At 51.5% G+C, this 27374-nt stretch overlaps 4 protein-coding genes and 1 pseudogene across 5 annotated transcripts; 3 read left to right on the forward strand and 2 right to left on the reverse strand.

Annotated features, from left to right (window-relative positions):
* Positions 1-42: 42 nt before the first annotated feature.
* Positions 43-1741, reverse strand: TBX10 (T-box transcription factor 10). Its single transcript, XM_051620944.1, has 8 exons — positions 1735-1741; positions 1343-1526; positions 1145-1246; positions 902-1073; positions 636-791; positions 498-565; positions 315-406; positions 43-245 (listed from the first exon to the last, which is right to left on the reverse strand). Exons 1-8 carry the CDS (start codon positions 1739-1741, stop codon positions 43-45), a joined length of 984 nt encoding a protein of 327 aa, XP_051476904.1.
* A 3507-nt stretch (positions 1742-5248) lies between these two features.
* Positions 5249-6561, forward strand: LOC127385232 (olfactory receptor 1009-like). Of its 2 annotated transcripts, XM_051620831.1 has the most exons (2): positions 5249-5266; positions 5647-6561. In XM_051620831.1, the coding sequence occupies exons 1-2, from the start codon at positions 5249-5251 to the stop codon at positions 6559-6561; spliced, it is 933 nt and encodes a 310-aa protein (XP_051476791.1). The 2 variants fall into 2 exon arrangements, with proteins under 2 accessions (XP_051476791.1, XP_051476790.1); XM_051620830.1 differs by lacking the exon at positions 5249-5266 and having other exon boundaries at positions 5638-6561.
* Positions 6562-10797: 4236 nt separating this feature from the next.
* LOC127385216 (olfactory receptor 5F1-like) lies at positions 10798-15913 on the forward strand (annotated as a pseudogene).
* A 4107-nt stretch (positions 15914-20020) lies between these two features.
* Positions 20021-20681, reverse strand: LOC127385298 (olfactory receptor 1013-like). Its single transcript, XM_051620945.1, is given in 3 exon segments — positions 20021-20136; positions 20139-20288; positions 20291-20681. Coding segments are annotated over 3 exon segments (657 nt in total).
* Positions 20682-24171: 3490 nt separating this feature from the next.
* LOC127385242 (olfactory receptor 1044-like) lies at positions 24172-25113 on the forward strand. Its single transcript, XM_051620845.1, has one exon. The coding sequence runs from the start codon at positions 24184-24186 to the stop codon at positions 25111-25113; it is 930 nt and encodes a 309-aa protein (XP_051476805.1). The 5' UTR covers positions 24172-24183.
* The last annotated feature ends 2261 nt before the right edge of the window (positions 25114-27374 follow it).

Consider the following 27374-nt stretch of genomic DNA (forward strand, 5'->3'; position numbering starts at 1 on the left):
GGGGTGTCCTGGGGGATGGGGGGGTCCAGGGGTGTCCCCCCATCACTGCTGCCCGTAGCTGAAGGTGGGGGCCGTGGTGGTGCTGTAGGTGCTGAGGGGGGGGAAGGTGGGCAGGGGGTAGGGCAGGGCATGGGGCTTGGCCCCCCCATAGACACCGGGGGGGCAGGTGAGGGGCTGGAAAGCGGGGGGGAAAGCAGGGGGGGCTGGTTGTGGAGGGGCCAGTGCCCCCTGGCTGTGGGGAGCCCCTGGAGGGGGGAGAGATGGCAAGAGGGAGTCAGCCCCCCCTTCAGCCCCCCCCCCAGTGGCCCCTGTACCTTTCTTCTCCTGCTTCTCGGGGCGGGGGTGCAGGGGGGTGGTCTGGGCGTGGGGCATTGCAGCCAGCAGGGAGCCTGCTGCCACCCCACACCTGCAGGAGAAATGGGGGGGGGGGAGGTGGTCAGGGGGGTGGCATTGGAGCCCCTCGTTGCCGTTTTGGGGTTGGAAGGGGTGGGCTTTACCACGGCTCGGGGTCACCATCCCGAAAGCCCTTGGCGAAGGGGTTGCTGGCGATCTTCAGCTGGGTGATCTGCGGAGGGGAGCGGGGTTAAGGGGGGAGGGGGAACGTGGGGGTCTCCACCCGCGGGGGGGGTGCTCACCCGGTGGTTCTGGTAAGCTGTCACCGCCATGAACTGGGTCTGGGGGAAGCTGAAGGTCTTGAAGTTCTGGTGGGCGAAGCGCTCGCTGTCCCGCCGCGGGTCCACGAAGACCACGTGGAAGCGGGGCTGGTAGCGGTGCATGGAGTTGAGGATGATCTGGGGGGGGAGAGGGGAGGTGGGCAGGACCACCCCCACCCCCTTCCATCATGCCGAGGTACGTAGTGTCCCCCCCCACCCATCGCCCACCCTGGGGGTCGGGTCCTCACGTGGCCGTTGTCGTCCAGGAGGTTGTTGGTCAACTTGAGCTTGTCAAAGGAGACGATTTGCCGCATCCACTGGGCACCCTTGGCCGGGGAGTCGGGGTGGAAGTGGACACGACCAGGGGCTGCCGGGTCAGCCCGACCTGCTGCCAGCCAGGAGGAGCTGTGGAAGGCGTATCTGCGGGACGGGGGGGGGGTGCTCAGCACCACCAGGATCCGACCCACCCCCCCCAGCATCCCCATCCCCACCTGTATCTCTTGTCATCCAGCGGGATGAAGTCCATCAGCAGGACGTAGTCAGCCAGCGGGTCCAGCCCCGACAGCTTCACCTGGAAGGTGGGGAACATCCTCCTGCGGGGATGGAGAGGTGGGAAATGGGTTTGTCCCCCCCTCCCCAGTAAAAAAACACACCCCCTCCCCCCCCACACCCCCTGTTCTGGCTCCTACCTGCCCGCCTTGGTGACGATCATCTCCGTCCCCAGCCGGTTGAACTCTTCCCACAGGCTGCCCATCTCCAGCCGCGCCGCCGCGTGGCACACGTGCCGGTTCTTGCCACTGGTTGCCAGCCCTTCCCCAGCCCACCCCAGGCTGCTGCCACACTGGGGTCCCCCGCCCGGCCCCCCCTGGAAGGCTGCAGAGGGACAAAGGGGTGTTTAGGGGGGCAGAAACCATCCCTGTGAACTACCAGCCACCCCCTTGCATCCCCCTTGCCGCCCTGGGGTTTCATCTTCCCCCCCCCCTCCCCATTGCACCCCCACTCTCGTGTGGGGCTGGGTGACCCACCAGCACCCTGTGGGGTGGGGGCAGCGTTGCCATGAAAGGGGTGGGGGGGTGTTTACCTGCCATGGGTGCAGGAGGTGTCCAGGACCCCAAGGAAGCTCCCACCAGCTCTGCACCAGCTCTGCACCGTCCTCCCGCTGCTGCCGGGGGTTTTATGCCCCAGTCTGGGGGGTGGAGACGTGGGGGCTGGAGCTGTGGTGGTCCCTGGGGGGGTCTGCAGCACGGCCCCCCTTCCCTGCCTAGATGTGACCATGATGATGGACGGGAGGTGAGCAGTGACTGTGGGACCACTGTGGGTCCTCAGCTGGGTCTGGGGGTACCCTGGGCTGGCTGGGACAGCTTTTTTTTTTGGGGGGGGTGTCTCCTTGTCCCCTTTGTGTCACACATCTGAGCTGGGGGGAGCTGGGGGCTGCAGGGCCCCTCTCCCCTGGGCAAATGTCACTGTCACCACCTGATATTAAAAATTTCAGTGCTGGTGGCTCCAGCAAGGCCTCTGCAGCTCCGGGGAAGGGGAGGGGTGTTCCCTCCTCCAGCCCCAAAATGTCCCATCCCAAATGTCCCACCTCTGTCCTGGGACCCCCAGACCTGCCTCAGGGATGAGTTCTCCACCCTTCCCATCCCTGTGCTGGGTACCTGCCAGTTGGGGAAGGGGGTGAGGGACATGGGTGGGGAGAGGTGACCAGCATGGGGGCTGCAGGGTGGGGAGGATACCCCAGAGCCCCCCCCGTGTCCTTTCCAGTGGGACCATGGACACCATCACTGCACACCACCGGGGGGTGTTTGGGTGGGATGAGGGATGCTGGGGGTCTGGAGGGATGAGGGGGTCAACCCCATGGGAATTCCAGTGGCTTTCTGTCCCTGTTGGTGCCCCGGTGACGGTGGCACTGGGCAAGGGCTGCAAGCCCTGCCCGTTGTGCAGAGAGCTGGCTGTTTTCTCCAAGCCTGGGCAAGGACCATCTCCCCCATCATCTCCCCGTGCGTGTCCCGTGTCCCGCGGCGCCGGCCCCGTCCCATCCATCTCCTGCTGTCAGCAGGGCCGTGGCCGCGGGGCCCGTATCGAGCTGGGGGGATGAGGAGGTGTGAGGAGAAAAGCTGACAGCAGGGAGGGGGTGGAGGGGGCCCAGGCCTGCTCAGCAGCTGCTTCTTCTGCTGGAGAGAAAAACAGTTGGTGAGGATGAGGCACTGGAAGGGTTTGAAACCCCAAAATGTTGCCCAGAAGATGATGAGAGGGCTGGAGGTGTCTTCATCAGGCTATGGAGACAGGCTGGGAGAGTTGGGGTGTTCAGCCTGGAGAAGAGAAGGCTCCAGGGAGACCTGAGAGCACCTTCCAGTGCCTGAAGGGGCTGCAGGAAAGCTGGGGAGGGGCTTTGCAAGGGCAGGGAGGGATGGGATGAGGGGAGTGGATTAAAACTGGAAGAGGGGAGATTTAGGTCAGACATGAGGAGGAAATTCTTCCCTGTGAGGGTGGTGAGAGCCTGGCCCAGGTTGCCCAGGGAAGCTGTGGCTGCCCCATCCCTGGCAGTGTTGAAGGGCAGGTTGGATGGGGCTTGGAGCAGCCTGGGCTGGTGGGAGGTGTCCCTGCCCGTGCCGGGGGTTGGATCTGGATGATCTTTGAGGTCCCTCCAACCCAAACCAGTCGGGGATTCAATGATGATGGGGTTTGCTCCTGGGGGTACAGAGGAAGGGCATCCTCTGCAGAACCCAAATTGCTGGGCTCCCAGGTGGTGTCTAACCCCCTTCTGCTTGATATGGTTTCCTTTTGTTGGGAGCAGAGGGAGATCCTGGGTCTGGCCAAGCTCTGGTGGGAATCCATCTGACATTTCCTTTCCTTTGGTGTCTGGCTCTGGGGGTCTCGTCCTGCTGCCCCGCTCGCTCTTCTGGTGGGTTGGGACTTTCTGTGTCCAAGCAAATTCCTGCTCTGCAGAACATCATCCAACCTTCTCCTACAGTGGTTTCTACTGGCCTTGGCACTTGCATTGAAAAGGCTGTAGAAAGAGGTTCACCACCTCTCCTGTTGGGCTCGGGAGCCTCCACCAGAGCCAGGGCCAGCCCTAGGGCTTTCCTTTGTGCCTTCAGAAGGGCCCTTTCCCCCTCTTGGTGCCCCTTTCAGTCCTTCTTCCTGCTCCTCTTCTGATCCTTCCCATCATCTTGGGCACCTCTCCCCCTCGTTTGCCCTTTGGGCTGGAACATCTCCAGCACAATAGGTGGAAGAAAGTCAGTGTCCTCACCAAGACAGAGGGCACAAGGACTGCAGGATGCACCTCTCCTCAGCAGGATTAAGAAGCAAATCCCTCTGGAAGCCTTCTCCAGGCAGAGGAAGGACAGGAGGTGACTGTGAGTAGCCAGCATGGATGTACCAAGGGCTTGGCCAACCCAAGTGAGGAGCTGGTGACTGTGTGGATGAAGAGGGGAGCAGTGGATGGCACCTACCTCAACTTTGGCAAGGTCACCATGACCTTCTGTTGGTTTCTTGCAGCCAAAGTTGTGAGATACAGTTTGCAAACAAGGGGTTTAAGTTGGTGGTTCATCATCCATGGTCCCTGGGGCTGCTGCTGGAGCCTGTACACCCAGTCTGTGCTCTATGGGCAAGGTCCCCCTCACCTCCCTGCCATGGTAATGTCCAACATGACACTTGTGGAGCTGCTGCTGCCTCTGAAACCCTCAAAAAGTGGTGTGAAAGCAGGACATTGTTCTGTGGTTTGTTCCAGAGAGAGCCCAAAGCTCTGCTTGCTCAATGTGAGGTCATCTCCTCTGGGCACACTTCTTCTCCAAAGTAAGAAGAGCAGAGCAAAGATAACGACCTGCTGTGGGCTTTGCATTCTCCTGAGGCTCCAAGAGATCCACGGTCCCCAGATCCCCACGTGATGTGACACACTCAGGGTGTTTGCTGGTGGGGGTTTATTTTCCAGCTCTGCAGAGCTTCAGGCAGGCACATCTTCACATCCATCTCCAGGAGTACCAGGAGGAAAGCTGAGGTGTGAGGGTCATCTGTCAACCCAAGCTGGAGACCCATGAGCAAGGACAGTGTGTGCTGAGCCACCCACCTTCCATTGTTTTCTCTTGCCAACAAAAGAAACAGCTCCTGCCTTCATCTCCTGCTCCTGGGCTTCAGTTCTTCGTGATACTCCGGGCTGGCCACCAAAACCAGGGAGCTGCCTGTCCTGTGTCCTCAACACACATCTGCTGAGAAGGGAAGATCACCATCTGGAGACCACCCTGTTGGAGAGCAGGCTCAGAAAGCTCCCTCTCCTCACTGACCACGTCCTGGATGAGGACCAGAAGCTTTCCTGCCAAGGGCATTTATGGAGGCCACCACTGCTGACATGAGGCAGGTCCAAAATATTATTCCCCTCCCCCATTATTTTCAAGGAGAAATTGCCCAGCTTGGGAGGGTTGTCCATTTCCATTCGAAGACTCTGGGAACAGGCTGAAGACCTGAGAAAAGCTTCTGATGCTCAAGAAGCATTTCAGGAGGGAGGGGAACCTGATGCCAACATCTGGGGAGGTTTCATTGTTAGGAAGAAGTCCCAGTAGAGGAGGAGGGGAGGGTGGTTGGGAAACTCTGATGAGAGGATGAAGAATCAGCTCAGGGCTGTGGGAGCACCAGGTTTCTCTGTGTTTCAGGTCGAGCTGGAAGATCTCAGAGCTCCAGGCTGGATGCTGAGGCAAGGGAGGAAATGCAGCACCAAGGGAAAGCTCCTCAGGGCTGGAACCTCCTGCAGCTTTTCACCAAGGTCCTTGCTGAACATCCAGAGGAGGGCCAGAGGACCATGCTGGGCTGTGGGACCTCACCACTCAAGTCCAGCACCTGATTGAGCTGTGCTTAAACTCTTCCTTTTGTTCTTCTCTGATTGTCACTGAGCAGGTCCCACCAGAGAGGGGGTTTTCCACCTGGGAGAGCCCTACCTGTGGGAGAAGACACCTCCAGCAAGGAGTTCACACCAAAAGCACGTGTCCAACTCATGGCAGAGACCAATTGCACCCAAGTGACTGAGTTCAGCTTGAGGGGGTTCACGGAGGATCCACTGGCTCAGGTCACTCTCTTCCTGCTGTTCCTGCTCACCTATCTTGTCACCATCCTGGGGAACCTTGGGATGGTGGTGTTAATCAGGGCCAGCCCTCAGCTCCACTCCCCCATGTACTATTTCTTGGGCAACCTGGCTTTTGTAGACCTCTGCTCTTCCACTGTCATTGCCCCCAAGATGCTGGTGGACTTTCTGTCAGAGAAGAAGGCCATTTCTTATGCTGGGTGTGTAGCTCAGGTCTTTGTTTTCGACATCTTTGGGATGACTGAGTGCTTCCTCTTGGCCACCATGGCCTACGACCGTTACGTGGCCATTTGCCACCCCCTGCTCTACCCCCTTGTCATGTCCCCAAAGAGCTGTTTCCAGCTGGTGACTGGCTCCTATCTCGTGGGCTTGACCAACGGCGTGGGGCAGACTATCAGCATGGCCAGTTTGTCCTTCTGTGGCTCCAGCATCATTGACCTCTTCTTCTGTGACATTTCCCCTCTGATCTCACTCTCCACCTCGGACGCCACCCTCAGCCACCTTATCTTGACAACTTCAGCATCTTTGTTTGGAGTGTCCAGCAGCCTGGTTGTCCTGGTCTCCTACGTGGCCATCATTTCCACCATCCTGAGGATCACGTCAAGCGAGGGCAAGCGCAAAGCCTTCTCCACCTGCACCTCCCACCTCACCACTGTCAGCATCTTCTACGGGACCTCAATTTTCATGTACCTAAAGCCCAGCTCAGACAGCTCAGGAGAAGATAAATGGGCTGCAGTGCTCTACACCGTGGTGACCCCCATGCTCAACCCCTTGATCTACAGCCTGAGGAACAAGGGGGTGAAGGAGGCTTTGAAGAGACTCATAAAAGGAAAATGACCTCAGGTGTTGTCAGTTTGTGGCCAGGCAGAATGGAAATGTGGGTGATGCTCTCGGGTTTTGAATAAATATCTTGGATTGAGAACATTGCTGAGGGCTTCTTGACTTAGAAGCTGGTTCAATATCCTCAGCTGGCTCAGGATGTTAACTCAGGTCTCCAAGTGAGAATCATATTTAGCATAATTATATTGAGTTGATAATTAACTTCATGAATGTCAAATACCTGGGGAATAGAATCATGGAATCACAGGATCCCAGGTAGGAGGGACCTGCAGGATCATCTGCTCCAACCTTTCTAGGTAGGAACATGGTTTAGGTGAGATGGCCCAGAACCTTGTCTAGCCGAGCCTGCAAACTGCCCAGTGCTGGGGAATCCCCCACTTCCCTGGAGAGATTATCCCAAAGTCTGTTCTTACAGGGAAAAATGTTCTTCTGGTGTCCAGTTGGGATCTCCCCAGGAGTAACTTGCACCCATCAGCCCTTGTCTTTTCCATGGGACTCCATGTAAGAAAGGAGTCTCCATCAATGAGTTTTTCATCCTCAGACCTCATGGATGATGAACAGCCCCGTGCATCTCACTGAAGTTTAGGCAGCTAAAGTTGAGGCTGAACAGGGTATTTGGGTGACCTTGACTCCAAACAAAGACCCCTTGATAACATCTTAAGATGCTGCAGTGAGGAATGCCCCCAGGAGCAGACACTACCCAAGAACCCACTGCTCCACACTTTGCTTTCCTTCTCCTTGTTGGTGGCAACGAAAGCCATCATCTCCATGGTTCCCTGGCCAGAAGGGACCAGAGGAGCTCTGGTGTTGGTCCTTCACACCCAACACACCCAGCCCGATGCTGTTGCCTGCAGGACCCTGGTGAAACCTGGATGAAATCAAGTCAGGATCAAAGCAGTTGGCTGATTAATTAACGACACTCAATTAACCAGGGTCCAGCAGCAGGATCCTTCTTTGTTCCCAAGCACTTCCTGCTCATTCCCAGGTTATTCTTTAACCCAGCACTGTCAGCCTGTGTGTCCTGGCCTGTTTGCCCTCCTGGTCCTCTCTTATCAGCTCTGTTGGGGCCACCTTGCCCTAGAGGGGCTGTGCTGTTCCCTCCACCCCATAGCAGGGACCCTGGTCAGGTCAACCAGGGCCAACTCAGCCCCCATTGTCCCCCTGAGCCTTGGGGGACAGGGAAGGGGAGACCCGTGGGAAAAGGAGAGTCTCAGTTTGGCCTTTAAAATCAATGGCCAAAGTGAGTCCCTGGTGTGTGCCAAGGAGAGCTGGGAGATAAGGGCTTCTTTTAGAGACAGGGCCTGCCCTGGAGCAGAAAAAGAATCCTCCTGAGGTCCTGGTGGGAGAAGCAAGGAGACCCCCTTCCACCACGGGTGAGTTCCTCTCTGTGTCTGCCCTTGCCACCATTCTCTGATGGGAAAGACATTTTGAGCCCCAGGGAGAGAAATTTGCATTTTCCACATCTCAAGAAAGGAGGGAAGTGAGAAGGAGAAGGTTGGGTTGAAGAAGGACAGGGAGACACCCGGGGCAGAACTGAGCTGAGCTGGCTTTGGACACCTGTGGTGTCGGCACGTGCAGCTACAGTGGAGACCCAGGGCAAGGGATGGTTCCATGGGTGGTAGAACATGGATATTTGAGGTGGGATGGATGATATTCTGCACTGTACAGACCATCAGAGGCAGTGGGAATGGCTGCTGTGGGTGTTGCCAGATGTAGCTTGTGTCTTGGAGATGTCTGTGCTCAGCTCCACCAGCACCAACAAAGGAGATGAAGGAGGAGATGACCATTCAACCTGTGAGACATTAACGATGGGAAAGAGCAGCCACCTCCTTCCCACTGCCCACAGCAGGTGAGAACAACTGAGTTTGAACCTCCTGAACCTATTTAAAAGTGGTAAAGCAATTTCACTGCTCTTTTCTACAAGGAACAAGTCACATCTTGGGTCTCCTTCTCTGCTTTCACAAGCACCAAGCATCCACCCAGGGGATACTTTAATTTTGAAACCCATGATGCAAAATGGCTTTTCAAAGGCAGCTTTTTTATTTTTTGTCCAGATGGGAATCACAGAAACTTCAAAAAGGAGAAAATGCTGAGCCCTGCCCATGGGGAAGAGCTGCTCTGGACACTAGGACAGGCTGGAGGGCAGTGTGGCAGAGAAGGAGGTGGAGGTTATGGTGGCCACCAAGTGGAAGAATTGCCCCAGGCACCAGAACAGGCTGGAGAGCAGCTTGGTAGAGAAGGAGGTGGAGACTGTGGTGGCCACCAAGTGGAAGATGAGCCAACAATACCTCCTTCCAGCAAAGACACCCACCAGCACCCTGAGAAGACCGTTGGCAGCAGGTCAAGGGACTTTCTGCAATGAGCATCTGACCCAGAGCCTGAGGAATGGGGAAGTAAAAGCTGCTTTGAGAAGAAAGATGGGAGGAGTCATTCTGGGGGAAACTGTTGTCTCGCTGGTGGTAGAGAAAGGAGAGCCACGCTGGTGGAAAGAGGGAAGTGAGAAGAAATAGTAACAGTCATTTCTCAAACAGCCCCCGCACGTGTTTTAAGGTCACCTCTGTTATGAGAAGCAGTCATCTCCATTTTTACTTAAACTAAAAAAAAAAACCCACCCAAAACCATGAAAAAGAACAGAGGGAGAAAAAGAAACCAGGAAAAATGTGACCTGAACACCAAGGTGTGGGGAAAGGGAAGAAAAGGAAAAACAAGAATGGAAAGAGAAGAAAAAATATGAGACAAGAAAAAGAAAACCCACAGTGATTGAAATTCATGCAGAAGCAACTACTGAAGTGAGACCTCCCTGTCCCAACCCACAGGTGGAGGAAGTGTCCTCACCCCTCTTGGGGACAGGCTCTTGGAGAGCTGCTTGTAGGAGCTATTGACCTCCTGGGGAGCAGTGGTGTGAAACTCGTGGAGATGGGAATGGAAAGTGAGGAGGTGCCCAACTGATCTGCATTTCAACCCACCTGCTCTTTACTAGATCCACATCTTCACTCTGGAAATCCCTAGTGCAAAATGAAGTTCACCTGACTGAGCAGTGCAAACAGAAAGGGATCATTTCCTTAAATGAATCAGTTCCTTGGAGGTGTCCGTTTTATTTTTCTTTCCAAGTTTCCTGGAGAAGAAAAAAAAAAAAACAACACCCCAAACTTTCAACTCCAAGTCTGTCATAAGAACAGGTTTCCTCGTGTTCTGCTGCTGGGAACGCGGGCGGCGTCGCTCGGACCCTGTAGGCACCACCTGGGATGTTCCTCAGGGATCTCAGACCTCAGGGAGAAACCTCGGTCTTTATCTGAGGGCTCTTTGGGGAAGGTTCACTCTGTTTCCAGGGGCCTGGAGACCGTTTGGTAATTTGTCCTGTGGGAATGGGGCAACACTTAAACCTTCTGGCCACGCCGGATCCTGCCTGGCTTGGGAAAGATGAATCGGAAGGACCCAGAGAGCTCGTGTTTCACCTCCAGCTCCAGGACCAGTGACTTTCTTTCTTGAGATGCCACTAACCAGAGGGAGGGGGAAATTTTTGAGAGAGTTTTTTTTTTTTTTGATATTTTTTTTTTTTGGGGGGGTGGGATAATTTTGTCCACCCCTCTGCAGAAGCAGGAACCCTGCCATGAAGTGGTATCTATGTTACTAAGGTCCCTCCTGAAGGAACAAACCCCACATACTCCTAATTCCTAACAATTTTTGGACAAATACTCCTGACATGGGCAGGCTCAAAGAAGAGGGTGGGCAAGTATCACTCTGACTAGAAGATGTTTTTCTCTTGAAGCTTCATGGTCAAGAAACCACTGTCAGGTACTCTGATCTCTTCTTCTTTGACCCAAACAACTCACTACAGAGCCTCAAAATCGCTCTGACATGGTGTGTTATCCTTTTAGTGCAGCACTAATTAACGTGGCCAATTAAGACATGATATGATTGTATTCCCTTGTCCCTAAATCAGAACAAACTGCCCCCCCAACAAAAGGAAAGAAATCCTCCCAAACGTGCCCACATACTGGACAGAAATAGGAAGTTCCTTTGTGAGACCTTCTGCAAGACCATTAAAACAAACCCCTTCCAAAGGGGTTTTCAGATTAAAGCTTTCAGATTTCCCCTCCTCCCCATATGATGATCTATTTTCTATGATTTTGTTAATATCTTATTTTTCAATATCTTATTTCAGGTCTTCAACCTGCATTGTGTTTTTTTTCTCCACCTAAGTGGGTGGATCCATCCAGGAAACACCAAACCTTAGACCTGTGAGCTGGGAAACAAAAAACATTGAACTTCTTCCCTGTGTTTCTGTGTCTCCTCTTTGCTGGCTCCAGGAAAATGGCTGGGGGAAACCACTCCAGAGTGACCGAGTTTGTCCTCTTGGGCTTCCCAGACAAGCAGGAGCTTCTCTTTGTGCTTTTTTTACTCATCTACATCACCACGCTGGTGGGCAACCTGGGGATGATCGTCCTCATCAAGACCAACCCTCAGTTTCACGTGCCCATGTACTTCTTCCTCAGCCACCTCTCCTTCCTGGACATCTGCTGCTCCTCATCCATCACGCCGAAGCTCCTGTGGGGTCTCCTCGCAGAGAGAAATGCCATTTCTTTCGGTGGCTGCGTGATGCAGTTTTTCTTCTACGCCGTGTTTGGCACCACAGAAGCCATCCTGCTGGCTGTCATGGCCTACGATCGCTACGTGGCCATCCGAGACCCTCTGCACTACTTGGCTGCCATGTCCCAGGGGGTCTGTGTCCAGCTGGTGGTGGGTTCCTACGCTGCCGGGAGCCTGAACGCCGTGGTGCACACCACCACCCTCCTCCGACTCTCCTTCTGTGGCCCAAACCTCGTCAACCACTTCTACTGTGAAATCCCACCCCTCCTGCTGCTCTCGTGCTCTGACACTTGGCTCGTCAAGACGCTGTTGGCCGCGTGTGTTGGCTTCATCACAACAGCCTCTGTCTTGGCCATCGTGGTCTCCTACACCTGCATCCTCATGACCACCTGGCGCATCCGCTCGGCCGAGGGCAGGTACAAAGCCTTCTCCACCTGCTCCTCCCACCTCACTGCTGTTGCCCTCTTCTATGGCTCTGCAGCTTTCTTGTATTTCCTTCCTTTTTCTGGACAGGCAGAAGATCAAGGGAAAATAGCCTCTGTCTTCTACACCATGGTGACCCCCATGCTTAACCCTGTCATCTACAGCTTGAGGAACAAAGAGGTGAGGATCAGCCTCAGAAGAGGTACCAACAAGCTCCTCTCCTGCCTGCTCTCCCACAGGTTCTGCTCCATCCAAACCAAAGCAGATCCATGATGGAGTGGGCAGAAGAAATAAGGCCAGCACCGGACAGGAGAAGAGCACAGCAGCTCTGGTGAGATGTGGAGGCTCGACCTACTGCTGAACACTGTGGACTTTGAATTACAAATGAAATCCAGGTGGGGGTGCCTTGAAAAGGAAATGACCTATTATCACAACATCTGAAAGAGGGAAAGAAGGCAGGAAAGGGAGAACCTCAACACACCTGCATGGGCAGCAGAACGTTGGGAGTAAAGGAACTTACAAGCAGGTCTAGAACTTGTACAGTTGGTTCTCTTCACCAAGGAGAATTTACTCGTTGTTACAGTAATGTCAGATTCTGTGGCCTGAAAGAGGTGGCTCAGGGTAGAAGTGGATGAGCTCAATGGAGACCCCATGTTGGAGAGGGACAGTGTCTTTCACAGCTTTGTTCTCAGATGTTCTAAGCAGCTGCCCAGTGTCCTGCCTTAGAATAAACCCCATTTATTATTTCCTCTGCTTTGTTCAATCACAGAATCATGAGATGGTTTGGGTAGGAAGGGACCTTAGAGATCATCTAGCTCCAACCCCCTTGCACGGGCAGATCTTTATGGGGAGCAGCACATCCCCACACTCCATGTATACAGATCACTCCTGGCTGGACATCGACCAGTCTGGAGCCACCAACACATGCTCCTTGCTTAGGAGCAGAGTGGAATTTTACCCCCCGTGACAAGCAGTCATTCAGCTTGGAAGATTCTTTCCAGATGTGGTCTGAGCACTCCTGGCTTTTCCCAGGATGTCACCTGGTGTTGACAACACAAAGCCTGGTGTGTCCAGACATGCCCAACTCATTTGATGGCTCCAAAACTCTTAATGTTGACCAAAACTCCCCCACCATCTCCTCTCCTACTTGTGTGTCTCCATCCCAGGAAACATTGATTTATTTTAATTTCTTACTAACAATTTCTGCTTCCAGGCTTTGGGGCTTGAGTCATCTGGGGCCAGGAGTCATCCAGCTCCTTGTAGCTTTTCACATCTGACTTAGTCACCACTGGTTCCCCTTCTGGAGTCTTTGGGAGCTTTGATTCATCCAAACTATTTTCAACACCCATGTGAGGGTGAGATTAACTTGTGTGGAAAAAATTGCCTGGTTTTCTCCCCTTGGAGGGGTGACAGGGTTGATGTGGCTACACAGCAAATCCCACCCAGGGCACATGCTGAAGAGTGAATGTCAGCATAAATTGACTACATTTGCATAAATTAATGCCTGCATCCAACCCTTTGGGTTTTTAAACAACAGGATATCCTGGATAATGTTGAAACAAGAGCTCCTGGACAGTTTGCCTTCCCTTTCTCTCCCTCCCTAACAGCATTTGGGACACTTTTCCAAACCCTGAGCTAGTTCCTAATCCTGGAATCTCTGTTTTTTTTCACCAATTCTTTCTCATTGTCTGAGATCCCAAGAGATAAATTATATATTCCAAGAGATAAGTGTGTATCCTTCCATCTTCAGATACATAGATATATCTTTGTATCTTTATATATCTTTCTGTCTATATATCTTTCTATCTTGATGCATTTTATAGAAATCTATGTATATTTTTCTCCACACACACACAATTCTCAATATATCCATAAAGAAGTGGGGAAAACACTCAAGCTCACGTTCAGCTGCCACTAGTTGTGTTTGTTTACCCGTCTACATCTCCTCCTTAAGGACCTGTTTCCAAAGTCAGCAATTCCCAAGAGGAATTGTTATCCCAAGAGGGGGTTGGGGTGGAGGGGCAGCAGCCAAGCCCTCTCTCTTTCCATGGCAGAACCTATAAATGGTGGCATTTTTTTTTGGGTCAAGCCTTGATGTCCTTCACGACTGGTAAATTGTTCTTGTTTTTAACACCAACACCGGGGGAAACTGGGGTTTGTTGTGCAGCTAAAACTTGGGTCTGGGAGATAATGAGTCTCTGATAAACCAGGAACTGGTAACAGGTAAAAAAGGTGAGTTTTAGCCTAAATGATGCTACGTTCTGGTCGTGTTATCATGTTGGCACCGAGATCTTCTTGTCCTTAAGTTCCGGTTTATCTCAGACCTCTTGCACGGAGCAGATCAGAAGGCTTGATGGGGCTTGGTCTACTGCACCCTGAAGATCATGGCATGGAAACATGATCTGGGTTATTTTGCCTGACCTGGTGTTGGTTTAGGGTGGTGTGAAAGTCTCCACTTCTGGCTTGATGCTGGAACAAAAGAGAAAGATTTAACCAAGCTGAGATCGATGGGAGGTTCATGTCTAAGCCAAGCAAGGGCTCAGGTATTGAACTCTGCTCCTAAAAAAGGTTCTTCTCCAATGGTAGAATGTAAGTTATCAAAATCTCAGGGAGCATTTTCTGCAGCTATTCCTAACTCTTGTTTCAGGAAGCCAGGAGCTTCGTTGGTTTGAATTTCATGGTTTTAAAACCTGCATTGTCAGCATCTCGCGGCCCCTGTTGCACCAGCTCTGCAGCTTGGTTGGGGTCCCACCAGCCCCAACCTCCTACAATCCTTCCCAGCAGTTTTCTTGGTTCCTTGGACACCACCAGATTGAAAGGGGGGTTAATACTTACACCAAATCTCCTGTTTCAGACTTCATTTGGGGGTTTCATAGGAAGGAATGGAAGAAATTATCATTCAATAATTAAGGAAATTATTTTTAAAATGTCCTGATCTCTCATCAGTGGTTTTTTGTTGGATTTTTTTGATCTTCTGAGACCCGGGATTTTGGGGAGGGTTTTTTGGGGGGGTTTTGTTTTGTTTTTAAATCAGACAGATTTCCCATGTCAGAATAAATTGCTGTGGTCACTTCGGTGGATCTTGTGAGTAACAAACTTCTTCCCTTCTTCAGGAGAAACCTCCTGGTTTGCCAGGTGACTTTATCAAACCCCATTAATAGTGACTAGACCGGAGTAAAAGCATTAGAAATAAATTCAACCAAGCACTTCATTTAAAAACGTGTCTGGAGACAAACACTGACTTTGTTGTTTAATGGTTCCTGCCTCTGAAATTTGCATTTCTTGATGAAAATAAATGCAGCTTTAGGGATTTTTTTTTGGGGGGGTGGAGGGGGAGGAGAAAACAGGACCATGCTGACCTGGGGTCTCTCTGCTTCCCCACAGCAGCTGCTTTACCACGATGGCTGAAGGAAATGAAACCCCCAGGGCTGAGTTTGTTCTCTTGGGGTTCTCAGAGCAGGGGGATGTCCAACTTGTCCTCTTCATGGTCTTCTTGGTGATCTACATGATCACCCTGCTGGGGAACCTGGGGATGCTGATGTTAATCAGGCTGGATGCCCAGCTTCACACCCCCATGTACTTCTTCCTGAGCAGCCTGTCCTTCCTCGACATCTGCTACTCCTCCTCCATCACCCCCAGGCTGCTCTGGGATCTCCTGGCAGAGAGGAAGGTCATTTCATACTCCTCGTGTCTCACACAATTTTATTTCTACGTGGTCTTTGCCACCACCGAGTGCTACCTCTTGGCCACCATGGCCTATGACCGCTACGTGGCCATCTGCAGCCCCCTGCTCTATGCCATCTCCATGTCCAGCAGGGTCTGCTCCCTGCTGGTGGCTGGCTCCTTCCTCGCTGGGCTTGGGAATGCCACCATCCACGTCGGGCTGGCGCTCCGCCTCTCCTTCTGTGGCCCCAACACCATCCACCACTTCTACTGTGATGCCCCCCCACTCTTCTCCATCTCTTGCACCGACACCACCCTCAATGAGACCACCATGTTCGTTGTGGTTGGCTTCAACCTCCTGGTCACCAGCCTGACCATCCTCATCTCCTACACCTACATCCTGGCCACCGTCCTGAGGATGCGCTCAGCCGCGGGCAAGGCATTCTCCACCTGTGGGTCCCACCTGACTGCTGTGACCCTCCTCTACGGATCTTTTGTGTCCGTGTACTCACGGCCCAACTCCAGGCACTCCCAGGGCCTCGACAAGGTGGCCTCTGTGTTTTACACTGTGGTGATCCCCATGCTGAACCCCTTCGTCTACAGCCTGAGGAACCAGGAGGTGAAGGCGGCGCTGGGGAGACTGATGGAGAGGAGATGTTCAGCTGAGCAATAGTTTTCCCTGGTGTGCCAGAGGAACTCAGGGGTCTTCTCAGAAATGTTTATCCTTTCCATTTCTCTCCTGCTCTGTTATCAAGGGAACAGTGATGTGCTGGGAGCTACTGGGGACAAATGGATTGGGAAACCTCGACCTTGGTCCTGAAGACCGAGTCACTAGTTGGCCTTGGGTCAGGCCGTTCACCAACCTGCCCCAGGGGTGAGCTGGCTGCTTTTATTGGTGTTCACAGCCTGGTATTAATAAAATTTCCAAAACTCAAGCCCTTCTGACCACTTGGAGCTGGATAATTCATTGCCACTCTTGTCTTGAGCAACAAGAAGTCACACCCGTTGCCTTCAGCCTGACAACGATGACCTGAGCTCTCTTTGTATCAAATAATGGGTGGGTTTCTGGTGGACACAAGGCTCAGGTGATGTATTTTTCCCAGTCCTGGGCTTCCTTACAACAATTTGCTGCTATGAGGCTCCTTGGGCCTTTTCTGCAACTAATTTTAGCTCAACTGGAGCCGTCTTTTCAGATTAATTAAAGTCCTGCAGTGCCTGCAGGACCTTGCTCGAGGACCTGAGAGCTGCCACCTGGCACCTGCTCTGAGTAATTATAAAATTACCCCTTCATCAGGAACCTGCTCCTGGCATGTTGATGTTGTTTTGGTCATTAACTGCTCTTCCTTGGTTTTCAGCAATTGTGTGATTTCTCCTCTAAAAATAAATCATAACCTACGGGGAAATGATTAATAAACTCTGGTGACCCCACTGAAGCTACTCTCAGAGACCAGCAGGGGAGAAAAGAGCAATGACCAGCAGCCCATAGGAGATAGAAATGGTTAGAAGTCACCCCGAGCAGACCCAAGACTGGGCACCCACCAAACACACCACTGAATCTCCTCAGCAAGGTCTCCTGGGGGAAAGGCCCCAGGGGCTCCTCATGGCAGGTTTTGCCAGAGCAGAGCAAACCCAAAGGGAAAGCAAAACAAGGGGTGAAATGCAGTTCTGAGCCCTGGGGCTGCTCTGGGTGGCTGAAGGACATCTCATGGAGCAGCCACCACTGACCACAGACACAGAAACTCGTATGATGCCTCTGAGATGCTGGTGGCCCATGCAGAGGTTGGGGTGGGATCTTGCCCACAGGAGGAGAATGGGATTAGAGATGTTTCAGATCTTTCTGAGGAACCCCAAGTGGTTCCTGAGGCACAAGTGAGTCTGGAGCTGCTGATGTTCCTCTCTGGGCAGCCTGGTTTCCCAGCAGCAGGGGTGGGATTGTCCACATTTAGGCACATGTGGCCTGGATGTCCACAGCTGAGCTGGTGCCTCTGGGCTTCCACTACCTTCAGTGGTGAGAAAAGGGCGTTTCCAGAGAGAGGTGAATTGCCCCAGGGTGAACTGATCAGCCTTGATGGCCCTGACCAGCCTCAGCTGGGGCTTCCATCCCCACCCTCTGCCCATTGGCCACTCAGCTCTACTAAAGCTCAGCCCAGGGAGGCTGTTCCTCTCTCAGGTCAGGCTGGTTTCCAGGCTAGCAGTAGATGTGCCCCCCAGTGGGTTCCAGTGATCCACATCTTTCCTGGGTCATGGACCTGCCAGCTGGACCTGCCCAGGGGACTGACTTGGCTGGACCTTGGGCTTCCCTGCTCATCTCCACCTTGCCTGATGGTCTTGGCTGAATCTGGCCCAGGTCTCTGGGTCTCCCCTCCTCACTCAGGTACTGTGGGATGGTTCCTTGCACATTGTGGTGTCCTCCTTGGCTCTGTTTGAAGAGGAGAACCCCCTGTGGCACTCGCCAGCCTCCAGACCCAGCACAACCCAGCCCCCTCACCCTCTGCACCCAACAGCCCAACCTCTGCTTCCTCCTTGGGCAGCCTCTCTCCATCCAGCCCATGTCCCTGCTTGGTACCATGGGAGACACCCTTGTTGGTGAGGGAAGCATGGATTTGACATTATCATGGAGTGGTTTGGGTGGGAAGGGACCTTAAAGGTCATGTAGGACCACCCTGCATGGGCAGGGACACCTCCCAGCAGCCCAGGCTGCTCCAAGCCCCATCCAACCTGCCCTTCAACACTGCCAGGGATGGGGCAGCCACAGCTTCCCTGGGCAGCCTGGGCCAGGGTCTCACCACTCTGATAGGGAAGAATTTCTTCCGAAGATCTCATCTAAATCTCTTGAAAGTGTTCCCTCTTGACTTCTTGCTACAGGTCCTTGTCCCAAGCCCCTCCCCAGCTTTCCTGGAGCCCCTTCAGGCACTGGAAGGTGCTCTCAGGTCTCCCTGGAGCCTTCTCTTCTCCAGGCTGAACACCCCAACTCTCCCAGCCTGTCTTCTTGGCAGAGCTGCTCCAGCCCTCAGAGCATCTTTGTGGCCTCCTCTGGCCTTGCCTTCCCCATTCCACCAAGGACATCAGTCCAGAGTGGATATTTAACCTGAGTGTCAAGTACTTTAACCAGAGAAGCCTTGAGGAACTTTGTTCTCCATCCATGCAGGCCCACACAATTGTCCTTCAAGAGTCCCATGCCAACCCACTGACCCTCCAGCTCCTCAGCTTTGGGGCCTGACAAGAAGGCAGCTGTAGAAGTTCACTTTGTCTTTAACAAGGGAGAAAGTTTTTCTTATTAGTTCCAGCTAATGAGCCTCTCATGGCTTGTTAGGAAGAATGAGTTAAGTTGAGCACAAGTCCTCTGAGAAGCTTCCCTGGTGATTAGGAAACTTTCTTGGCAAATCCCAGAAGGTCTTGTTAAGCTGATGACTCCTGGAAGGGCGATTGGTCCATGGGGACCACTTCTTGCTTTGGGAAGGGCAGCAGCATAGTTTGTGATGGAAATAGCTGTGACCACCTCTGTGGTGAGAGCCTGGAGCTCAGGCCTGCTGGATGACCTGCTGGAGGGCTTTTTGGGCCAGTTCAAGCCTGGTCATATGCTCTGATTAAAAAGAGACTTCATGGTGTCTTTGTGATGTCCCTTGGTTCTCAGCAAGGGGTTGATTTGTCCCTACCTGCCTTTGCCCCCATAGCAGAGGGAGCTGAGGAAGCTCCTTGTGTTTCTCCTCACCTTTGGATCTCCTCAAAGACACACCACACGTTGCATTTCTTGCCAGTAATTGCCTGGGGATAGATTTGCTTTTGTCCTTTTTTTTAGCCCTTTTAATAGGAGGCAAGTTGAGGTGCACTGCAGACCTCCTCCATGTCCAGCTGGCTTCCATAAATGGGAATTTCCTGCTGTTATGAACTTGGGAACGGGATAACAAACATGGGAATGGGTCAACCTGGCTCTCACCACCTAAACAAGTAATGCTTATGGGATAATCAGCCAGGTCCCCTCTAACATAGGTGGGAATTAGAGGATGTTTTATCCCCTCCTAGGACAGAAGGTTATGATGGGTGTGGTGCAACGTGAGGAGATGTGAACATGGAAAGGCCTGGTGCCATGGAGGTGGACACAGCTCAGAAGAGTTGAAGCTGGAATAGTTTAAATCATTTAAATAGATTAAATTGATTCTGGTCTGGGTATCTCAACACCTGTTGGAGGTCGAACTGCTCTAGGTGTCCTCCTCAAGCCCAGTTTTGGTTTGTTTTCATCCAAAAAGGGTGGGGAACTTGTCCTGAGGCTGTGATGTGAATGAAAACATGATGAGGGGAGGAACCTGGGAGATCTTCTGACTTCAAACTCTATCACCTGCTCTCTTTGGCTGGATTAAAGCTAGGAAGGTAGAAGCACAGATGGAGACAAGGAGCTCTGTCTTAACCAGCCAACTTTTATTTATCTAAACCTGGAGGAGGTGACACTGCTGCAGACCTCCCAGCCCCTCCTCCCAGCAGTCCTAGGGATGCTAAAAAGAGTTTTCTGGTGTTTTTTACTTTCAGTTGGGCTGAAACTTTATAAAGGAAAAAGAAAAAGGTCCTTTGGTAACTAAGAAACAGCTTTTTTTGGCATATTTTCCTCAGGAAGGAGAGGGGATGGACAGTGACATCTCCTGTCCATCAGGGAGCACTTCAGGGTCAGAAGAGCTTATGCTCCTGCACCTGATGGAAACCCAGACGAGGAAAGATTGGTCCATCTCTTGCTATGCACATCTTTGGGGATGTAAGCCCTGGTTGTCTCCTGTTAGGAAGCTGTCTGTCACATCACAGGTCTCTTCAGGGCCTCCTTCACCTCGTGGTTCCTCAGGCTGTGGATGAAAGGGTTCAGCATGGGGATCATCCCTGTGTAAAGCAAAGAGACCACCTTGTCCCTCCCCAGGTGGAGCTGGGCAGGGCAGAAATGAAGAAGATGGAGCCGTAGTAGAGGGTGACAGCAGCGAGGTGGGCAGCACAGGTGGAGGAGGCTTTGCCCTGCCCTTGGGCCAAGTGCATCTCCAAGATGGTGGCCAGGATGGAAGTGAGGATGAGAAGAAGTCATTGGTGATGTTGGGGTGGCAAAAGCTGAGGGTGAAGGTGTGGCTGGTGGTGAGGGTGGAGTTGGTAAAGCCAGTGAGGTAGGAGGTGGTCCCCAGCCCCATGCACAGCTTCTTGGACATGGCAGCAGTGTAGAGCAGTGGGATGGAGGTGGCCACGCACCACTCAGAAGCCACCACTGCCAGCAGGTAGCACTTGGTGTGAGCCAAGCCACCAGAGATGGAGAACTGGGCAGTACACCCAGTGAAGGAGATGGTCTTGTCCTCAGAGACACAGCTCAAGAGGATCCTGGGGGTGTAGGTGGAGGAACACCCGAGATCCGGGAAGGACAAGCTCCCAATGAAGAAGCACGTGGGGTGTGGAGCTGTGAGGGTGATGTTGCCCATGAGGGTGGTGACATAGGCTAAGGTGAACACCACGAGCAAGGGAAGCTGCAGCTGCCTGGTGAACCCCAGGAGGATGAAGCTGGTGACTGAACTGTGGTTCCTCTCCCCCGTGGAACTGGGGCTGAACTGGAGACGCTGCGTGAGGGGTTATTTGATGTTGGCAGGGGAGGCTCTGGGGACACCAGTTGTTACAAGAGGGGCTTCCACGGTGGTGGAGCCACCATTAGTACATCCACTGTGTACCAAAACACAGCTCCACACACCAAAAAAAATCAGAGTGAGTTTGGTCTGGAGAAGGGCTGAACCTTCCTGCCCTTGCTGTGCCCATGCACACAAGCTCTGAGGTAGCCAGAAATAACCTGGCAAGGAGAAAACCCCAAACACTTCAACCCCCAAGCCCCAAAATCTTCAGACCCGTGATTAGCTTTTCATTTCTCCCAAAGCTCTCTCTAGTTTCATGGTGATGTTTCCTGCTGGAGTCCTGCAGGCTGGGAGGCCCAAGGAGAAACCCCACCTTGATCCAGAAGACCGGCTGGGGTGACCAGCACCAGACTGTGCCCCAAGTGCTGGTGCCACCAAACAATTCATCTCACACCTTTTATATCTATCTAATTTTTTTCCCCTTTGAGCAATTCAGGTCTCGTCAAGTCAGTGTTGAAACTCCAGAGATTTTGGTGGAACAAAACTCAACTTCCAGCACATCTTAGGAGCATATTTGGGTTAACCTCTGCAGCCCAGCTGGTCTCCAAGCATGAAAGATCTGGCCCAGCCAAGCATGAGGTCCCCTGCTGCATTTCCTTGGCTGATTTCTCTCATTCTCAGGACAAATTTTTGGGAGCTGGAGACCCAAACCCACCACATTGGGACAAGAAACCACGTGGGCTCCTGCATTCCCAACAAATGAAACTTCACTAGAGGGTTTTGGGCATCGTTGAGCACAGATTGTGTTTGTGTGTAGTTCCCAGAGTGACTAAGGCTTAATGACCAGAGAGTAAACCCAATAATACAGGCACCATCTGGCAGAATTCACATTTCAAGCTGTTGATACTTCTCCTGTTCTTGGAACTACTAGAAAATGCTCCTCTTGTCTCCAGAGCTCAAATTCCGGGCTTTAGGGAAGTTGGGATCACCAAGGTCTTTGGTGAGTTTGCTGCCAGGTGAAGACAGAGGGACTTTGGAAGGAGGAATTTCCCCTCGTGCTGCCCATCTCTGAGGGGGTTTTGTAACATCCCTGAATTCTTTCTGTCCAAAAAACCAATCCTCTGGACCAACAATATCATTCCTGCTAATAATGGCAAGAAGAAGTGGACTCTGAGGAACCTCTTGGAGGTTCTGAAGATGCAGCCTCCCAGAGAAGCTAACACAGAGAGACCAAGGGCTCTGTAAACTAAATCTCTTGGAGAAAGCAGGCAGGAAAGTGTTCTCGGAACCCACACATCAAGACCCCACAGCATGGTAGATGATGTTTCATGGCACTTGGACCTGGTGGGCAGATCTCGGAAGAGTTTAGGTGAGGCTGCAGCTCTGGCATGGACTTGAGTTGATGTGGTTGCCATCACCTTGCTCTCCTCACCAAGGCTCATAGCAAAAGTTAAAAAGAACCATAAAAAAAACCTTGTTGAGGGGACAATTACTGTCTTACTGAAGCCAGTGCAGGCAAAGCCCACCATTTGGGGTGGGTTTTGGAGACCATCACAGCAGAAATGGTTGCAAGCAAGATCTTCATTGCAGAAACCCAGATGATGTGGCATGAGAAGAGACATTTGAGAAAGGAACTGAGCAGGGGGACTGCTGAAAAAAGCTGGGATTTGCTTTTGGTGAATCACGGAGATGTTGGCTTTTCATCCACTCCATCTCCCCAGCACGGGAGAGGGGGAAAGATGTCTTCTGCAATCTAGGGAGTCAAAGCAGATTGTTCCTGGTCTCCATTAATGAACATGGAGATGAGGAAATTTGTATTCCAGGTGGATTTTGCTTGTTGTCAAGCTTCTGTTCTCCACGGACAGGAATTCCTCCAAGGTCCCAGAAACGAGTATAAACACCACTTGAACATTCAGGGGCTTGTCTGCCCTCTGGAAGATGCAGCAACAACCTCAGTGCAGCTTGCAAGGAGTTTTAAAAAGTGCTCTCAGCAGCAGTTTGAGGATTAATTATGGCCTCAGTCATCATCTGGAGGAGCATCCAGACTCATCCCAGTGGCTGAAGGAGCTGCATGGACCTGCCTTGAAGATCTGAGTTTTGTTGGGGATCTCATGTCCAAGGTGAGGGCATCTTCTCCTCTGGCCAGTCCTCAGCTCTGAACCTGCTGAGTGGTGGGACATCAAGGGACATCATGGGGCTAAATTAGGCACCCCTTTCTTTTTGTCTCATGCACTTGGAGGTGGTGAGATAGAAGAAAGGAAGGACCAGAGGTGTAAGAGAACCTCAGTTATAGCAACAAGAGTGGGAGCAGCAGAAGGAATCCTGAGTAGGAGGAGGACTCAACTGCTTTAAAGTTGAGGTGGCATAAACCAAGGGGATATGTAGGTGGTTCAGTCCTTTCATAGGTGCCACTCTCACTGCAAAGGGTGGCCCTGATGGCCAAGGCAAGAGGGTGCTCACCACCCCCAGCACGGGGCGAGTTGTCTCCTCTCCCAGCCCCGCTCAGCTCCTCCTGCTCTTGCTCATGTGGCCTCAGCTCTGCACCCCAGTTCCTTCCCTGGTGGCCACCAGGACTTCCCGTGGGGATGCTGAGACTGTTTCTGTGGGAAAATCAGATTTTGTACCAATGGAAAAGAAAAGTGAGGACTTGGGCTCTGCTGGGCTTTGCAGAGGGCAGTGGAGGTCAACACAAAGAGCTGAGATGTGCCAGGGGGACTGTTTTTTTCAAAACCCCAATTATTTTCAAACGTACCTGTTGTTTTTCATGGGAAAATGAAATATGTTCAGTAGCTTAATTTGTGGTTTGGTTGGTTGTTTTTAAAGGTTGTGAGTAAGAAATGCCCCGAGTAATGGACCTTCTCCTGTGTTAAATGTCCTCAGTGTGTGGAGGTGTTGGTTTTAGGGTCCTTTGGATGCTGCTGGATGGAGGCTTGGCTCTTCCAGAAGCCATCCAGGGCCCAGCTGATGTTTTGTGACCCTCCAGCAGAATCACAGAATGGTTTGTGTTGGGAGGGACCTTAAAGACCATCCAGTCCCACCCCTGCATGGGCAGGGACACCTCCCACCAGCCCAGGTTGCTCCCAGCCCCATCCAACCTGCCCTTCAACACTGCCAGGGATGGGGCAGCCACAGCTTCCCTGGGCAACCTGGGCCAGGGTCTCACCACCCTCACAGCAAAGAATTTCTTCCTGAAGTCCCACCTAAATCTCCCCTTTTCCAGTTTTTTTTTCCCCCTCCTCTTGTCTCTCCACAGGCTCTGCCTCCCCTTGGTGACACCAAGGAAGCTGAGGGTCCTGCTGAGCTGCCCAAATCATTGTCTGCCCCTTTCCCCATCTCCCACAGGTTGAAGACATCGCAGAGAATGACACCTGTCAATCACACTGATGTGCAGGAGTTTGTTCTCTTGGGACTGACCACTCGCCCGGACCTCCAGGTCCCTCTTTTCTTGGCTTTCCTGGCCGTGTACGTGGTGACCCTCTTGGGCAACTCTGGGATCATTGTGTTAATCAGGACTGACCTTCACCTCCACACCCCCATGTACTATTTCCTCAGCCACTTGGCTTTTGTTGACATCTGCTACTCCTCCATCATCCTCCCCAAAATGCTGGTGCAGATCTTGACGGAGGAGAAAACCATCAGCTTCTGGGGGTGTGCAGCCCAGCTCTGCTGCTTTGTCATTTTTGGGGTCACCGAGTGCCTCTTGCTGGCCGTGATGGCCTACGACAGGTACGTGGCCATCTGCAAGCCCCTCCTCTACCCCACCATCATGGGTGGGTGGATGTGCTGGTCGTTGGTTGCTGGTTCCTACGCCGTCGCCGCCGTGCACGCGGCGACGCACACCACCTTCGTCTTCACCTTCTCCTTCTGCCACTCCCATGTCATCAACCACTACTTCTGTGACATCGCCCCACTCTTAGCTCTCTCCTGCTCCAACACCAGCACCTATGAGGTGGTCATCCTTGCTCTGGTCAGCATAAACTGTTTCAGCACCGTGACCGTCATCTTCGTTTCCTACGCCTTCATCGTCCCCGCCGTCCTGAAGATCCGCTCTGCAGAGGGCAGGAGAAAAGCCTTCTCCACCTGCACCTCCCACCTGCTGGTGGTCACCATGTTCTACGGGGCAATCTTGTTCATGTACCTGAGGCCCAGCTCCACGTTTGCCTTGGAGGGGAACAAGGTGGCCACGCTGTTTTACACCGTCGTGACCCCCACGTTGAACCCCTTGATCTACAGCCTGAGGAACAGGGAGGTGAAGGCTGCCCTCAGGAGAGCGCTTGGGAGGAGGCAGTGAGGAGAGGGAGCGGGTGACCAGGAGATCATCTCCTCACTGCTGGTATTGAGTGGGACTCAAAACTGCCCCGAGTCCTCTATGAAGATGTATTGTTTATAATTTATCGCCTTTAATCCTAAGGACAGGTCAGGTGACTGACAAATCAGACCCACAGCTTAGGCTTAGCTGAAGGTGGGCGAGATGAAGCCCAACCTCATGCACCATCCATGGTCACTGAGCCCCTCCACACAACTTTGAGCAATCCTGTTCCTCTCACGTTCAACAGCTACAACGAAAACCTGGGTTACCCTGGGCAATGGTTTCCATCTCTCTTCTCCTGGCATGTTTGGTTGGAAGTGACCTCAAAAATCCTCTAGTTCTCCTTGCCACGTGCAGGGACACCTCCCACCAGCCCAGGCTGCTCCCAGCCCCATCCAACCTGCCCTTCAACACTGCCAGGGATGGGGCAGCCACAGCTTCCCTGGGCAACCTGGGCCAGGGTCTCCCCAGAATCTCTGAGGTTCAGAGGAGAACCCAGAGGATGAGTCAGAAACCCTTTTTCTATGGAGTTTCTCTGAAACCCAGTGCCTGCAGGACCAGATGAGAAGGGCATGGACCTGAAGAACTACAGGACATCATAGGACCTGGTGATAACTCCATCAAACCACCCTTTGCTGCAGTTTCTCAAGGTGGTGCCTTGCAGCCAGGGACTCCAGTAAGACTTTTTCACCAAACACTTGGCTCCAGCAAGCAAAGCTGCAGATGGACTGGAAAGCGTTTGGCCCTTCTGGATGTCCCAGTGAGTCCTGGTGCTCGTTTTCCTGGAAACCTCTGGGCAACGTGAGCTTTGCTTTGCTGTTCCTCCAGCTGCTCCTCAGGCCACGTGCCAATAGAAGTCCCTTAACCACAGGTTGGGTCAGGGACCCTTTGGACCTTCATTGAGCCATTGATGATGTTCCCCAGCCCCTCAAAGCCAAATAAGAAACTGATTTTCTGCATAATCCAGCCCAAAGCTGCAGGAAGGAGGTTGATATTGACACCTGGAAGGTCTCCCTGGGGTAGCAGTGAAAACAAGTCATAAATTCAGGTAAAAAGACAAGTAAGTGACCAGCAAGTTGGTGTGAACGATGTTCTTGCTCAGGTAGATTTTCCACCTGGTGGAGAATTCTTATCAGCCCCAGGTGAGAAGCCCCTGGGTCTGTAACTGGCTCTGCTGCAGGAGCAGGTGCTGCAGGAAACCCCGGGGGTCACACCCCAAAATGCCCCCCAGGCGTGGGGATCCGTGGGTGATGGTGGAGATGCTGGGGTGGGAGATGGAGCCGGGCAGGCTGGGCTGAGACCCCGGGCTTGTGAGAGCTGCCTGGCTTTGCTTTGGGCTTCACCTGCTTTCCTTTCACTTTAATTATGTGTTATCTGGCGTTGATTTATCTTTCTCTGTTAATTTAAAAATAACTTTTAACATTTGCTTTGTCTTTATTTTGTCTTTATTTTGTCTTTATTTTGTCTTTATTTTGTCTTTATTTTGTCTTTATTTTGTCTTTATTTTGTCTTTATTTTGTCTTTATTTTGTCTTTATTTTGTCTTTATTTTGTCTTTATTTTGTCTTTATTTTTATTATCTTTTAGTTTTATTTATTTTGTCTTTATTTTGTCTTTATTTTGTCTTTATTTTGTCTTTATTTTGTCTTTATTTTGTCTTTATTTTGTCTTTATTTTGTCTTTATTTTGTCTTTATTTTGTCTTTATTTTGTCTTTATTTTTATTATCTTTTAGTTTTATTTATTTTGTCTTTATTTTGTCTTTATTTTTATTATCTTTTAGTTTTATTTATTTTGTCTTTATTTTGTCTTTATTTTTATTATCTTTTAGTTTTATTTATTTTGTCTTTATTTTGTCTTTATTTTTATTATCTTTTAGTTTTATTTATTTTGTCTTTATTTTGTCTTTATTTTTATTATCTTTTAGTTTTATTTATTTTGTCTTTATTTTGTCTTTATTTTTATTATCTTTTAGTTTTATTTATTTTGTCTTTATTTTGTCTTTATTTTGTCTTTATTTTGTCTTTATTTTGTCTTTATTTTGTCTTTATTTTGTCTTTATTTTGTCTTTATTTTGTCTTTATTTTGTCTTTATTTTGTCTTTATTTTGTCTTTATTTTGTCTTTATTTTGTCTTTATTTTGTCTTTATTTTGTCTTTATTTTGTCTTTATTTTGTCTTTATTTTGTCTTTATTTTGTCTTTATTTTGTCTTTATTTTGTCTTTATTTTGTCTTTATTTTTATT

This window comes from Apus apus, chromosome 5, assembly GCF_020740795.1.
Source record: "Apus apus isolate bApuApu2 chromosome 5, bApuApu2.pri.cur, whole genome shotgun sequence".
Taxonomy (NCBI): domain Eukaryota; kingdom Metazoa; phylum Chordata; class Aves; order Apodiformes; family Apodidae; genus Apus; species Apus apus.